Genomic DNA, 14,963 nt, shown 5'->3' with positions numbered 1-14,963 from the left:
CGAGTGTTGAGGCGTAGAGTGACGCGCTTCGCAAAAGTTTAGCTTACAGGCGGTTGGGCGATCGAAGGTTGCGGCGAACGGGCCGCGATTTCGCCGACAGGGGTCTTGGCTTGGCGCGACTTTGGGGGGAAGGGCCAGCGAGGTGATTGCAACCACCATTACTTCAAGCTAATACACTCGTTCACTCGTTCGCCAATCTTCACAATGGTATGCTCTCACACGCGTAGCATCCAAGGCTGTGCACTGACCAACCATCACAGGCCGATCGCCTCGTAGGCCTCAGCATGCTCGTCGCAGCGACTGCCATCTTCGTCTACTACACTGTCTGGACTCTGTTCATGGTATGCTTTTACACCCAATTGACTCTAGAACATGTTCTGACTGTATACAGCCATTTGTTGACGACGACCACATCCTTCACTCCCTCTTCCTCCCACGCGTCTGGGCCATCCGCATTCCTGTCATCCTCCTCATCCTGGGCACTACGGTCGTCGGCAGCTTCCTTTCAGTGGTTATGATCAGGAGCAATCGGAAGAAGGCACTCAAGGCCAAGCAGAAGAAGGCCTCATAAACGCTTACGGCATTGGGCCCGGGTCATAATCTTCGACAAGAGGGGTCAGCTTGGAGCGGCGCAAGAACATTCAGTTGCGTCAATATAATTGGATTGGTAGCTGGAGAGCCGAGAGGCATAATGAAGTCGTTCAGATGTTCAGTCTCGCCTACATAACATTGCAGTTCTCTTCCGTGATGACAACTGGTCCACCACCCTCTTCTTCCTCATCACCTCCACCACCGGCACCTTGCCCGCGGGCAATATGCCGTGCCAATTGCGCGAAGACAGCCTGGCTGATGAAGTAGTCGTCTCTTCCACCCTTCCTGTCCATGTCGTTCTGACTAGTAATTTGATAAGCTTGATGCATCCTTCGTCGACTGCTGAGTCCACCAGGGGCAACCTCATCGTCACTGTCGCTAGGGGCATCGACAGCAGGCTCACTTTCAGCCTCGGCCTCGGGTTCGGCAGCGCGGTTGCGACGCCGACGACCGAAGTTCAGACTGGAGAAAGCAGCTGGATCGGACGAATGCACTCCGACACCTTTCCGTGCGTTACGCTGGAGCTGCGCATCTGGAGAGAAGATTTTGATAGTGTGGTCGATACCGGAAACCGCCATCGTAGGTTCATAGGGGTGACCTAATCATATTAGAAATTGCCTCGCCGTGTTTGGATACTTAGACTTACCTTGAATGACGTTGACCACCTCTCCATCTCCCTCCAGAATGTTTACGAGTTCCGCTGTCTTGCGATCCCAGATGAACACGTGGCCAGAGTCGCTTCCGCTGACCACATATTCATCCTGCAGTCCGAAGTAATTGACGTCTTTGACTGTCCTGGCGTTGCAATGCCCAGTGTAGACTCGTGTATGAGGTACGCAAGGTACATCACGCTCCACCTTCCATCGCCCGTAGCGACTGCGGCCAAAGTCCGATCGCCATAACATGTTTCCAGATCTTGTACGGCTTAGCCCTTCGTCATCCTCGTCTTCGGTGTCGTCCTCTTCTTCGCCATCATCCGATTCTAAATCCCCATCACTGTCTTCATCGTCATCCTCCTCGTCTTCTTCATCTTCTTCATCAGCACTCTCAATAGCCACAGAACCCGACTCGTTCGCATTAGCGGAGCTGGAGACAACCTCTTCCTGATCACTACCCTCTCGGGCTGATGTGCTGATAAGTTCTGCATCGCGGACCGGGCCCTCGTCTACCGAGGGATCGATGTCCTCCTGCTTTTCTCTCAACGCCTTCTCTTCAGCTCTGATCGTCTTGTCAGATATGCCTTGGCCGCCGTAGGCGCGGTCTACGAAAGCGAACTTGATGTCCTTGGCGGCATTGCGCAAGACACCCCTTCCAACATAGTATACCCATCTCCGTTTAGCCGTAGCTCGAGTTTGTGTGGGCTCACCAGAAGATGCTGACTCTGATGTGGACTCATTCTCACCAGTGAGATCGGCAAAGGGTATCGTGATTGCATGGCCGAACGCATCAACAGCCTCAAACTCAGAGTCATACAAAACGCGGGTGCTGTCTGTCTCATATTTGGAAGCATCGACGTTGACGATCTTAGTGTCGTCTGCCAATTCGATCAGGTATGGAATCAGTCGTTCCTGGATGGCATCCATATCGGAACCATGGGGGATGGGAAAGCGAGTACTACCACTTCGGCTCGAAAATCCTTCAATAACTGCTCCAGGGCCACTGTCAATCCATAGCAGGATGGCTTTCAGGAAGTCGTATCCAAACTGCTCGTTTTGTGGTGGATCGCGCTCTCGGGGTGCCGGTTGTATGGAAGCGAAGTACTGGGCGATCAAGGCATCTGAGCTGGATCCAGTCAAGAGTTGTCCACCTAGCACCCGAGCCAATGTCCCGGCTGCCTGTACGAACCGACGGGACGCTGCCCTGCTATCGCGAAGCTTGTTTTGTACTGCAACGTCCACAGGATCTGGATCGATTGGGTAGCCCCATGTCCTATCGATGTCGTCCATGTCGGGCAAGATCGAGTTCGCTAGACCTACAATGGACGTGCATGCGAGGTGGATTCCAGACTCACCAAGTTCACCTAGCTCGAAAATTCGTTTCGCTATCTTGATGGTTGTACTTGCGATGCGGTAGTGGTCTGATGCTCGTAGATCGTTCAATTCCTCCTGGGTCATGCGGTTCTCAGCAGGGGGGTGAATGCGGATATCTTCGCTCTGTCCATTTCCGTAGGTCACTCGTAGTGCCAGATCCTCATCAGCACTTTCGGTACGTTGTCTTGATTCAGCTCTCTCAACGCCTTCTTGAGACAAGGTACTGGACTTTGGTCGCTTGCGCTTCCTGTTCGTGTCCTTCACGCGATGACCCGATCCACTATTCGAGGTCTTGATGGGCGTCACATTCTCTCTAGCATCTGGCGCCCGTAGAATATCAAAACTGTAGATGTGATCCTGCGACCAGCTCACAACGAGCTCGTTCGGCTCGGCATCACTGATTTTGCATGCTGTAATGTGACCGCCATCGTTTCTCTTCATGCGCTGCTTTCCGTTGGGCGCAAACTTCTTCACACATTGCGTCGCCTTCCCTAACAGCTCATCGTCATTATCGTTCCAATTCTCTGGACTCGAAAGCCTAGATCCACGCTCGTTGTTCAGATCGCGGCCTAGCATACGTCGATCATGCAAGAAGCAATGGAGATGTGCTCCACCTAGCGCAATGTAATGCGGCTGACTAGGAGAGCATGACACAGTATTGAGATCCAGTCCATACCGAGCATACGAGATGAGTGGCGGTGGGATGCTGTCTGAGGCGTCTTCATCTCTCGCCCATGCAGGAAGCATGGTGTCTCGTGGAGGTGGATATGCCTTGGAGGGTTGCCGTACATCCCATTGTCGTACCTCGCCATCGTTCGAGCACGTAAGGAAATAGAAGGGGTTGTCTTCAGTGACGATCCGCTTCACCGTGTCGGCGTGGCAACGGAATGCCTTCGCGTTGGTGTCTCCTTCGGTGAGCGTCAGTCTACGGCGTGCTCTGCCCGTACTGCCCGCATTGCCTGTAGACCGGAACGCCGAGTGCCCTGAATGCTCGATATCGAATATCCGTACATCGTCTGTGGCGCTGACAATTGTGCGGTCGTTGGAGTAGGGCATAAACTTCACAGAGAAGATATTGGACCTATGCCCCGTCTGAATCGAGGTGGTGAGATTAAACTGCGACGTCGAGGATTCGGGGTGGTACGAGTGGATGTTGATGCGATGGTCGTCGGAGCCAGAGGCGAGGAGGCGGCCAGATGTTGACCAGCTGCTAGAGTCAGAATATGTCACCGATGTATAAGTAGGGTCATTGTGTACCTAAGAGCATTGACGCATCCATTATGGCCTTCTAGTTCGTTCACGATATCGAGGTCGTCCACCCATTTGCGGTCGCCGTATATTGACCGAATGTCTGAGTATTTCCTGGGCTGTTGTCCGACTTCGCGCTTGAGTAAGCGATCATAGACAGTGTATTTCATCGTGGCACGTCGTGTAGTCTGCTGGAAGCTGGCTGAGTCTTGAGAATGTAGCTCGAGGAAGTCGCGGGAGGCAAGAGCTACCAGAGGCGATGCTTCCAGAAACAGCTAAGCAAGTGCAATGTGAGGCTGTGCAGGGAAATTCAGTCAGGTGGCACAATACGCAAGTGAAATCGCTTGTGTATGGGCATCGCGACAAAGGGGTTGTGGCGTCGGTGCAGGTTGCGCGTTCGCGTATGTTCAATGGTCGCGAGGGAATGACGAAAGGTGACTCCACCCACGTTTTGGAGCTCCAAGCTTCACCCCCGCGGCCTCCCGCAGCCGATCCCCAACATCCCATGCATCATTGAAGGGCCAGCCCTCGACATTATCAACAGTCACGGCATCACCTCTGATATCGCGCTATCCATTCATCACGACGAAAGACCTTGGGATTGACGCGTATGCTGTCGATGTCTCTACGAAGCGTGTGGACTTCTAGCATCTTCTAGGCTTGCATCGTTGTGAAGGTTGGCGGGCATAATTGATATTGACGAATTATGAACAGGAAGAAGAATCGCGCGTACTCGCATGGCATACAGCTACACCTAGTGGTATCTAAAAAAACGTACGAAGTGACATGAGAAACGTAAACATCCAACTACTAAACAACACTCTTCAATCATCCAACCTAGAGAAGTAGAACAGCACCAACCACACCAACAAGCATCATGAATCCAGCTCCAACACGGCTAGCAGCGCCCTCGAACTCCGCAGGCGGCATGTACTGGGAAGGCATGGCAGGCTTACCAGTACCAGTAGGCATAGGCGCGTACATGCTGGTACCGTTCATGGCAGGGCCGGCGGGAACGTAAGGAGCACCTCCAGCAGTTGGGTAAGGAGCGGGAGTGTAGGTGGACATTGCGACCTTGGTGAGGGTCATGTACATGGAGCTGGTGGCCTCCTGCTCGACGGGCTTCTTGGGGTACTCGGGCATGGCAGGGTACTCTGCGGCCTTGGAGGCCTCGGGCATAGATGGGTACTCAGCGTCCTTGGAAGCTTCGGGAACGGATGGGTACTCAGCAACCTTGGAAGCCTCAGGAGCGACAGGGTATGCAGGCATCGATGCCTCAGGAACAGCCGGGTACTCAGCAGCCTTGGAAGCCTCAGGCGCAACAGGGTATGCGGGCATAGACGCCTCAGGGACGGCAGGGTATGCAGGCTTGTCTGAGGACGCGGGCTTAGCCGGGTAGTCTGCAGGGTATGCGACGGAAGGAGCAAAGGATGGGTATGCGGGCACGTGGGTGGCGGTAGCGATGGGCTTGGTGATGGTCACAGTGACAGTGCTGGCAGTGTAGACGCTGGTGGTCCAGCCCTCAGGTACGTCGGTCGAGCCGGTGGGCTTTGCGCACTTGGTGCAGACCGTCGCGACGTATGTGGTGGTGACGGTGGTCAGACCAGTGGGGCAGACATCGACGTAGGTAGCTAGGAGATGTTAGTGATGATCTGTGTACTATCGGATTTGTTGCAAACTTACTTGTGACGACTGAGGTAGTGGAGCCCGCGGGAACCTTGGAAGACTCAGGGTACTCAGGCTTCTCCGTTACGGATGGCACGCTAACGTGACCAGTGCTGGATGCAACAGAGCCCTTGGAGCTCTCAGCAGGGTATGTAGCAGAGACAGTGTCGGTGGGGTACATCGGGGATGCGGTAGAGTATACACCAGATGAGTAGACAACAGACGAGTGGACCTCGGATGGGTAGATGGCAGAGAATGACATGCTGTACTCCATGGAAGGCGCGTATGGGGTAGAAGATGCGGCCTCGGGGGTGGTGCTGCAAGAAGTGGAAGAGACAGCTCCGGGGATGGACGCAGAGACAGTGTCAGTGGGGTACATGTCGCTGGAGCTTGAAGCACCAGGGGTAGTCGCAGAGACGGCACTAGTCGGGTACATGTCACTGGAGCTGGAGGCTGACGAGGACACTTCGCTGGAAGCAGAGGTCTCGCTCGGGGGAGGAACGTAGACGGAGCTGCTGGCGGTCTCAGAAGCAGAGATCGTGGCAACGGACGACGGCTCAATGAGGGTGCTTGAGACGGTCTCGATGGAACTGGAGGTCTCGTATACCGAGCTGGCGCTGACAGTAGCAGTGATCTCGGGAACGGAAGAGGACTCAACCATGCTGCTGCTGACAGATTCGACGGAGCTGGCAGTGATAGTCTCAGTCGGGAGAGGAACGTAGACCGACTCGCTGCTGGAGGCAGATGCAGAGATCGTAGCAATGGAAGATGGCTCGATCATGGTGCTGCTGACAGTAGCAACAGAGCTGGCACTCTCACTGGCAGTGGGCATCTCGCTGTAGACAGAGCTGCTCCCCTGGGCGGAAGAGGAGCTGGAGGCGACAGAAGACGATTCTGCCACGGATGAGCTGGAAGAAACGTGGACAGAGCTGCTGCTGGAAGCTGAGCTCGAGGTGACATAGGCAGACGAAGATGAAGCACTGCTGCTGGTGATCATGCTGCTGGGAGCAGGAGTGCTGGAGGAGACCATGCTGCTGGAGACAGGGGTGCTGGAAGTCATAGCGCTGCTGGAGATGGGAGTGGAAGACGAGACCATCGTAGACGAGACAGGGGTGCTGGAGGTTGATAGCTTAGTCGAAGTCGGGGTAGCGGTCGATGAAGACAGAGTGCTGGAGGACACAACAGGGTGGAAGTCCTTCTTGAAGGTGCCGTCAAGAGACTTCTTCATCCAAGTACCGAATGATTGGCCGTATGTTGGGTTCTCGACAGAGACAGTCGCTTCCCATAGCATGACACCGCCAAAGTTGGGGTTCTTCTTGTAGAAATCGAGCAAGTAGTCGGCATCTTCAGGCGAGACGTAGTGCTCCTTGTGGGTAGGGAGGCCGGCAGGACCGGCAGGCAATCCAATGTAGAACTTGGCGTTGGGGTTCATTGTGGTCTTGATCTCGTTGATCCACTTGTCGAAGGTGAAAGTGCTTGGCTTCCCCTTCTTCTTGTCATCGACCTCCTTGGCAGCAGAGCACTCCCAAGTGTTGTAGAACTGAGTGAAGATCATGTCGAATTTCAACAGCTTCATGATCGGGGAGATCCTAGCATCAGGGACGATGCACTGAGGAGCGGCAGAGAGAAGCATGCTCGAGTGTTTCTGGACGTAGTTGCCGAAGTGTTCGTAGTTGGCATAGATGAATTTCTCGTCGCCTCCAGGCATGTCGTAGAATTGCGCTTCGAGGTCCATGTCGAAGCCGTCTACGAACGCGCTTCCGAATGGACGCGGCTTGTCGGAGTCCTTCCATTCAGGGGTGACTTTGCCGTAGGCACCGAGCAGGAACTCCGCGGTCCATTCTGCGACGTCCTTGTTCTTGAGGTAGTAGTTCGTAGGCCAACCACCTCCGATGGAGAGCATGACCTTCTTGCCCCTCCTGTGGCAAGCATTGATAGCGTCCTCTATGCCAGGGCATGAACTGTACAGAGTGCTGTTCTGTTTCAGGACCGGATCGTAATATACATCACTGCCACACGCGTTGGCATGGTTGCTTCCGGGGTATGCGCCTCGCACCGTAGGGAACGAATTGATGACTGAATGTTCAGAAAGTATTAGCATTGCCTCCTATTCGAAAGAATAAAGATAGAGTAACTGACAACCGATGTTGACAATGTCGACGTTAGGGTCAGTGCAGACATCAATCAGTGGGATCTGATCGTATCCTTGTCCCCAGTACATAGCAATGTTCGTCTTAGCGGCGGCATCGTAAGTCGCAGCGACGCTAGAGACAAGGAGTCCAGCCGCAAAAGCAGCGCGAGTGAGGGTTGAGGGAGACATGATTATGGTATTAACGATATAAACAACGATATGCGATTTTGAATGATAGGACGGCCGAGGGCCAGTAAAGATCGTGATGAGCGGACTCAACGAAAGGACGCAAGCAAAAATGCTGCAAATAGGATGTAGACTCGAAAGAGTGACTTGACAACGAACTGGAAAGCAGTGCGACTGACGATGAGAAAAGAAGACATGGGAGATTGCACTATATCTAGTCTTGGCCCACAAGGCTGTACCTGCATGAGCGAGAAGGGTCGAACACTGACTGCGCCGTTTGGTGGCATCAGGCCATCGTGCAGATTCAGACGGCAGACATCGTGTGCCTGCAGGAACAGAACGATGGCTTCCGTAGTCCCATGCCATTGGTAGAGGTGCCTGGATCCTAACTGCTTCGGGTCTGAAGTGTCGTCGGGCGTCCAGCAGTACCTGCTTCTAGGCGAGCGCTAACCATCAACATGGCTTTTGGAAACGCTTCCATGCGATGCCTCACCCTAGCTTCAAGACCGGTGAATGGGCCGTGTCTAAGTATCGATAGCATCAATCTCGGTTAAACCGTCGAGAGTGCTCCTTCGACCGTCAGCAAAAGGAAGGAGGGTTGCTGATGCATAATGGAACGGCTCAGGACGGCATCCGGTCCAGCTTCCCGGTGGCGTCGTTGTTGCATGCCTATAGTATAGATAGAAACACAAGGCCAACACCCTCTGCTTCGGTTGGTATTACGTCTTGCGCTGGTTTGGCAATCCCGGGTGAGTTGGAAGAAGAAGATCCTGGTGCCAAAGCGACCTCCTGGATCTGCAGTCGGTACCCGTGGACAGTGTAAACACCGGGTCTCTCGGTGGCTGCCTGCAGGAATCTTCTCATGGCTGCATGGCTGCAGTGGTTTCATCCCAATGGGGGTACCGGTCCGAACAAATTGGTGAGTTGGTGTTGGGATGGCGTCGGCTACGGCTCAAGCGATGCTTAAGTCAGGGGCACCGAGCGTTAACCATGCCCTTTTGAGACAGACCCTTTCAGCCCTGTCAGAACCGCATCCTTCAGTAAGGGTTTCTATCTTCAGCCGTCTTGGCTTGTGTGACAGTAGCGATCAATACAAAGACATGGCCTGCTCGAGCACTTACGCCCTGATCATCTGGTTGCGCCCTTCGTATACATATCATCCGCCTAACCGTTCTTCTGCCAGATCAGTCAGCCAAGATTTACGGCGCAGTATTCTCGGTGGAGAGGTGTGTGGGTCTAGCCTGAGACTAAGATTTCTTGTGGGAGGTTCGCGACAGTGGCTGCCCATTGGCATCGCGAAAATGACACGCCCAAGGGCTAGCAAACGTGCTGACGCGGGACCAATGGTTTGACCACGGCGGGAGCTATTGAAAGCTGCATCGCAGCAGCGGCCGTAAGAATAGCTTCTCGTCCTTCTGAGTCATCTGCAGTGCCGATGTCCCGTCATCGTGAGCATGTCGCAGGATTTTGGAATGTAACCTCGGAGCGCGCGCGTGCCGCAGATTGCTGGGCGAAGGAGTAGGGAAGGGCGCGCATGTCTATTGCGCTGGAGCCTTCTTTGAGAGCTCGCGACAAGACTCTGCACGCTCGCGCACGAAAGCCAGAAGGACATGACATATGCGCAGTAATGCGTGGCCTGACGGGTCCGGGGTCTGCAACGTGAACGGGTTGCGCAGTCGGTGCGAGGTGATGTGCAGACCCGCGGCGGGTGGGTGCCCAGTGCAAATCATGAGCTTGCGTTCGCCGATCCCCATCCAATACGACCGCGCGGCACTCTTCTCTGCAAGCTTAAGCAAACCTCACATCGCCTAGGAGAACGACAGTGGTGAGTGAAGTTGTACAGAATTCGTGTCTATCTATTCAGTCTAAGCATGTATTATAAAAGTCGTAAGTTTCCTAATGTCCCTCCAAAGTATGCCCGTCCGTGTCGTCTAATTTCCAGTCGGCGTTGACGTAACGCAGCTCACAAGCCTCCATTTATTACCTCACTTTCATCAAGCGACAGCAAAGCGACTCCGCTCTCTCAATGTCTTGCCGTACCTGTATAGCGCAAAGATGCCAAACGAACACAACACCATGCATCCCGCCAGCAAACTCACACCACCATCGATCCCAATACCCTGAAACATGGGCCTCGCGAACAGGATCGCCGCGAATGCAAACGCGCTTCTGCTAAGACTATTGGCACTGAAGATGCTGGCTGCGTATGTCGGATAGATGTTGGGGATGTACAGCAAAACGCTTTGCGCGATGAAGTAGATCCCAAAACAAGTAAGACTGAGACCAATGGTAGGCACCATCCAGTGGACCGAGGGTCTTGATGCCCATGCGAACATGAACAGCCCTACAGCGATGACGGGACTAGCTACCATGCCGGGCCATAAATGGTTTTCGAGCTCGCCAAATGTTCCGTTCATGAGGCGAGGGAAGACGCGGTACTTGAGGTACAGCACGTGTGCTCCGAAGGCGGCAAGGCAGGCTGGGAGGATACAGAGGAAGACGAGGCCCGTGGACTCGGCATTGAAACCATAGTATACAGGGTATACGAGGGGTAGTGACTTTGATGGATGCGTTAGTGAGTGTCTTTGTGGCCTGAGCAAGCTGAGTACTTACCTCGAAGAATGAGTAGTAGATGCCGTAGCACAGGCCCATGTACACCGTCGTGAACAAGATGGCAGGATCGAGGGCATTGATCTCCCAAGGCTTGACCAGCGCGTCGAAGAGCAAGCTGCTAATCTTCATGTTCTTCTGCTTTCGCTCAGAGGCCGACATCAGCTCCTGGTTTCCTGTATCCTCTCGCATGCGCTTCGCTTTGTAGTACAGGATGGTGGGTCCGGAGCTCTCCGGCAGTACCAACAATATGGCGAGGTATACTGGACCTGCGATGATGAGCAGTTCCCAGCTTGAGAAGCGCCAGCCCAAATCCTTGACGGCATACGAAGATAGTGTAGGTCCAAGTGCGGGACCGAGTGTCGCGACCGCCGCCCAGAGCGCAACCGCAAATGGGAATTCAGCCATCGTCCAGATGTCACCGAGCGATGCGCCAGCCGTGGCGAGACAGGGTGAGGCCATGACTGCGCGTCGAAGTTAGTATGTGTCGTAGAATTGATCCAAAGAACGTCACTTACATCCCAGGAGAAAGCGCAGTACCATCAGACCAGCGAAGTTGTCCACCAGTGCAGTCGGTATGCACAGGATGATGAAGAAAAAGCCAGATACCGCATACGGAGGGTTCCTGCCGATGGCCGGTACTTCAGATAGCGGCGAGAAGAGCAGACATCCTATACCATAGCCCAGAACGTAGAGCGCAATGCCGAGCGAGGCCGCGACATGACTGACGTCGAACTTGTCCATGACCGCTTGTTGTGAGGATGTGTATATCGAAGAGCCAACGTACACGGCAAAGGTGTAGACGCATAGTAACACAGTCACAAGTATCTTGTGGGACTGAGGCCAGTTCTGAGGGTTGCTTGGGTCGCTTGGTCCATCCCAGTCGACGAGTGTGGTTTGGTGCTGCTTAAGCTCTGTGCCAACAGCATCTCCAGCTCCAGGGACGGCTTCCTTTGGGAAAGGGAGATCGTCAGTCGACGACGATGTAGATATTGGCTTGGCTTTTGTACGCGCATAGTCAAATTTTCGATGCTTGATGTAATGGGCTAAGGTTCCGATGAAGGAGTGCTTGAAAAGGTATGACATTTTGGCGATGCTATCGTAAGGTTGCCGATTGGGAGGAGATGCCAGACAGAACAAAGAGGTAAGTACAGGTAGCAGTAGCGGCCCTGGACTGCCAGATGTGAGGAAGATAAGAAGGTTCCGAGGAAGGCGGGCTTGTAAGATAAGTATTGAAACGTGGTGATGTTGCACAACACTGAGAGTCTGTGCTACAGGCTTATATCCTCCATCGTGGCTGCTATCTTAACTCCACGTCTTACACGCCCATCATCTGGGTTTGTCAGACTCTCGCGCAAGTTGAAGGTACAGCTCTTGGCGCGGAAAATAAACAACAGAATATTGACGTTGTGTCAGCGAATTGAGCCATGGCGATAGCGTGTTCTTCGCATATATCCCCGATAGCTCCTGAAACGGCAACAATCTACGAGGGTGAGTCTCACTCTCGACCACGTACCGATACGCCATTGCAGGCTACAGTGAGTACTAGACCGATCTAGAGATATCCAGCGCTGCGACTCGTCGGACACTTCTCTGACGTTAGTTCAACGAAAAGCCTCTGCAGGTGGTGTTAGCGGAGTCAGCGGACATAAAACGTGACCGGACGTCAGATCTGATGATTCATCGACCAATACCTGCGGCATATGTAGAGTGTATACATATAATGATGTCGCTTGGACGGACGAATGTGCGGAGAGGTCGGAGATGCGAATGCTCGAGACACCAGATTGGCGGGATAGGAAGCGAGGTAAGCATGTACCACCCGAAAGAAGTAATCACCGATCAGCCTCAAAGTCTCCGGTCGGAGTCATCCTATCATAGTGGCCAGAGAAAGCGATGCGTACTCGAACATGATGAGATTACTGATAGCAGACTTACCAGATTGTCAGTACATAGGGTATCGATAGTCCTCCGGTGGAAACGTTCGACAGTATTCGTCCGAAACCACAAACTCTCCGGAATTTGTAAGTCGATACTGCGTGTGCGAAAAAGCAGGGTCGATGCGGATGACAAAGAATGGCTGCATCATCAGATGTGGCTGCTCGCAGCTTCTGCTATTCGTTGAGCCCAATCGTCCATTGATGGCGTAAGCGGTAAGCACTATGATATCTTATCGCAAACGCATACATGCCTCAATTTCGCAAAAGAAAGTAGTCGATTTGAAAAGATCCATCGTCGAAGTCAGGAAAGGTCCATGGCCAAGTCGTCCTGTCTGGCCTCGAGAGCTAGGGCTGGGTGGGGCAACCACGTGATGCGGGGACACTGACGTAAACGCGTCCGTCGCGTCTGGCCCCTGACGCCGTCGCTGTCACCCAGAAGTCATCCAGCACACTACCACAAGATGGCCCACCAGCTGCACTTATACGTCGCGTCACCCTCGCGCAATCACTTCTACACGGGTTCTACGGAACGGAAGGGAAATTGATTGGACTAAAAAAAGGTGCCGAGTGAAATCCACGGTTCACCATCGTGCCCCCTCGATGAAACGGCCATCTCGGCTTTACTACAATACGACCCAAGTGCCGTTCCTAGCAGGACACTAGGTTTGTACCAAGGGCCCGGACGTTTGCTTCGCCCAAACGTCTAGGTCAGGAGCTTCAATTGGAGGCGCAAACGATTTTCGTGGTATGTTGCACCTGCTCCATTCTTTCACTCGCGCGCCTTCACCACACCCTTTGTCCTTGTTGCTTCGTCGCGATCTCATAACCTTCCCTTCTCAATGGCACTGTAGTTACGCAAAAACCTAGTCTCCTAATGCGCTGTCATAGATTCTACTCCTTCCGCCGCCACCCGCTATACTCAGCATTCCGGATACTGGTCCTCTTCTTTCTTGTCTGGGACTCGCTGCACTGTCTCTCCTTATCCAAGTACCAGACATCTGCGACGACCGGTCCGCCTCCACCCCGAAATACGAAGCGCATATACATAGCCTCCCAGCACTGGAACGATGCGCGACTACTCCGGGAGCATTGGAACAACGCGCTGGTAGCTTTGGTACAAGAGTTGGGCGTCGAGAACGTGTTCGTATCGATATACGAGAGCGGCAGCTATGACTATACCAAGGGCGTACTGGAAGAACTCGATGCTGCATTGGAACCCCTGCAGGTGAAGAGGTCGATACAACTTTCCGACAGATCGCACGCGGATGAGATCGCGCAGTCGCCGACGGACCACGGATGGATCAAGGCATCGGACGGGGAGACATACTTGAGGCGCATGCCCTTTCTGGCGACCATACGGAATCATGTCTTCGAGCCCTTAGAACGCCTAGCTGCGGAGGGCGAGCATTTCGATACCATACTGCTCCTCAACGACGTGGTATTCACCCCGGAAGACGTACTGCGATTGCTGGACACCAACGGCGGACAGTATGCAGCAGCCTGCTCCATCGACTTCAAGAAGCCACCGCAGTTCTACGATACGTTTGCGCTCCGCGACTCGAGCGGCCATGAAGCGCTGATGCAAACCTGGCCCTACTTCAGATCGTACGCCTCGAGGCATGCAGCTGAGAAGCTCTTGCCAGTGCAGGTCTCCTCATGCTGGAATGGAATAGGTGAGTCCGCTATTGTCTTACCTCCTTAGAAGTTACTAATAAATGCGCAGTTGCTATGCCCATCGAGCCCTTCCTCGCCAGCCCACCCTTACGCTTCCGCGGCATACCCGACTCCCTCGCAACCTCACATGTCGAAGCATCTGAGTGCTGCCTGATACACGCAGACAACCCTCTCTCCGCGAGCAAGGGCGTGTTCCTCAACCCCAATGTCAGAGTCGGCTACAACGGTACGTCGCATGACGACGTACACTCGCCTGATGTCATACTGTCTCCATTCCAGATCTTCCGATCGTTATGGTGGAGTCGCATCTTGAGGTGGACTACAACCAGCCTGTTCAAGGAGCAGGTCGTACGTATGAAGCTGGGAAGGTGGACTGCGGAAACACAGAAGTCGGAGCCCGGCGGCTTTTGCCTTGTCAACGAGATGCAAGTCATTATCGAGACCGGGTGGAAACATATGTAGCTGTGAAACCAAGATGCTCATTCTGTTCGATGCAAATCCTGCCAACATCTGATGTAATGACTGTGGTGAACCTTTCATGCCATGTGACTTCGATCCGTAAGAAGCTTGTTCAGACGCATCTTAGACGTGCGTCGGGAAAGCAAGCAGAACCAAGACGCACGTCTTAATCCGAGTTGATTCAGAAGCTGTATTCCTGACGAACTAGTCGTGGCTCAAAGGAGAGGATGGGCTTATTGCCTACGCTGATGAGAGCCATCAGCGACATAGCATAAGTCTTCTTCGCATTGCTTCTTGGAGTCCGCGGGAGTAGGAATCCGTGAGACTAAACCAAAGCTCGCCATCCAAACGCGGCTTAATAGGCGTTGCATTACTCTGCTAGTAGTTTGACTTACTCGTTTCAACGCGCGCTTTTAAGTGTTGTGCTGC

At 53.6% G+C, this 14,963-nt stretch overlaps 4 protein-coding genes across 4 annotated transcripts; 2 read left to right on the top strand and 2 right to left on the bottom strand.

Moving 5' to 3' along the window:
• Window positions 1-204: 204 nt before the first annotated feature.
• Window positions 205-571, top strand: J4E93_001447 (uncharacterized protein; the record flags this gene model as incomplete). Its single annotated transcript, XM_049339398.1, has 3 exons — window positions 205-207; window positions 261-341; window positions 392-571. 3 exons carry the CDS (start codon window positions 205-207, stop codon window positions 569-571), a joined length of 264 nt encoding a protein of 87 aa, XP_049203355.1.
• Window positions 572-719: 148 nt separating this feature from the next.
• On the bottom strand, window positions 720-4,039 carry J4E93_001446 (uncharacterized protein; the record flags this gene model as incomplete). Its single annotated transcript, XM_049339397.1, has 3 exons — window positions 720-1,189; window positions 1,238-3,828; window positions 3,879-4,039. The coding sequence occupies 3 exons, from the start codon at window positions 4,037-4,039 to the stop codon at window positions 720-722; spliced, it is 3,222 nt and encodes a 1,073-aa protein (XP_049203354.1).
• A 667-nt stretch (window positions 4,040-4,706) lies between these two features.
• Window positions 4,707-7,854, bottom strand: J4E93_001445 (uncharacterized protein; the record flags this gene model as incomplete). Its single annotated transcript, XM_049339396.1, has 3 exons — window positions 4,707-5,500; window positions 5,553-7,610; window positions 7,674-7,854. The coding sequence occupies 3 exons, from the start codon at window positions 7,852-7,854 to the stop codon at window positions 4,707-4,709; spliced, it is 3,033 nt and encodes a 1,010-aa protein (XP_049203353.1).
• A 5,421-nt stretch (window positions 7,855-13,275) lies between these two features.
• Window positions 13,276-14,537, top strand: J4E93_001444 (uncharacterized protein; the record flags this gene model as incomplete). The annotated part of the gene is made up of 2 exons (XM_049339395.1): window positions 13,276-14,074; window positions 14,125-14,537. The coding sequence occupies 2 exons, from the start codon at window positions 13,276-13,278 to the stop codon at window positions 14,535-14,537; spliced, it is 1,212 nt and encodes a 403-aa protein (XP_049203352.1).
• Window positions 14,538-14,963: the final 426 nt, after the last annotated feature.

The sequence above is a fragment of the Alternaria ventricosa genome (assembly GCF_023758065.1).
Source record: "Alternaria ventricosa strain BMP 2768 chromosome Unknown scaffold_2, whole genome shotgun sequence".
NCBI lineage: Eukaryota > Fungi > Ascomycota > Dothideomycetes > Pleosporales > Pleosporaceae > Alternaria > Alternaria ventricosa.
The sequence above is the reverse complement of the archived record's forward strand: the minus strand, read 5'-3'. Positions and strand labels throughout refer to the sequence as shown.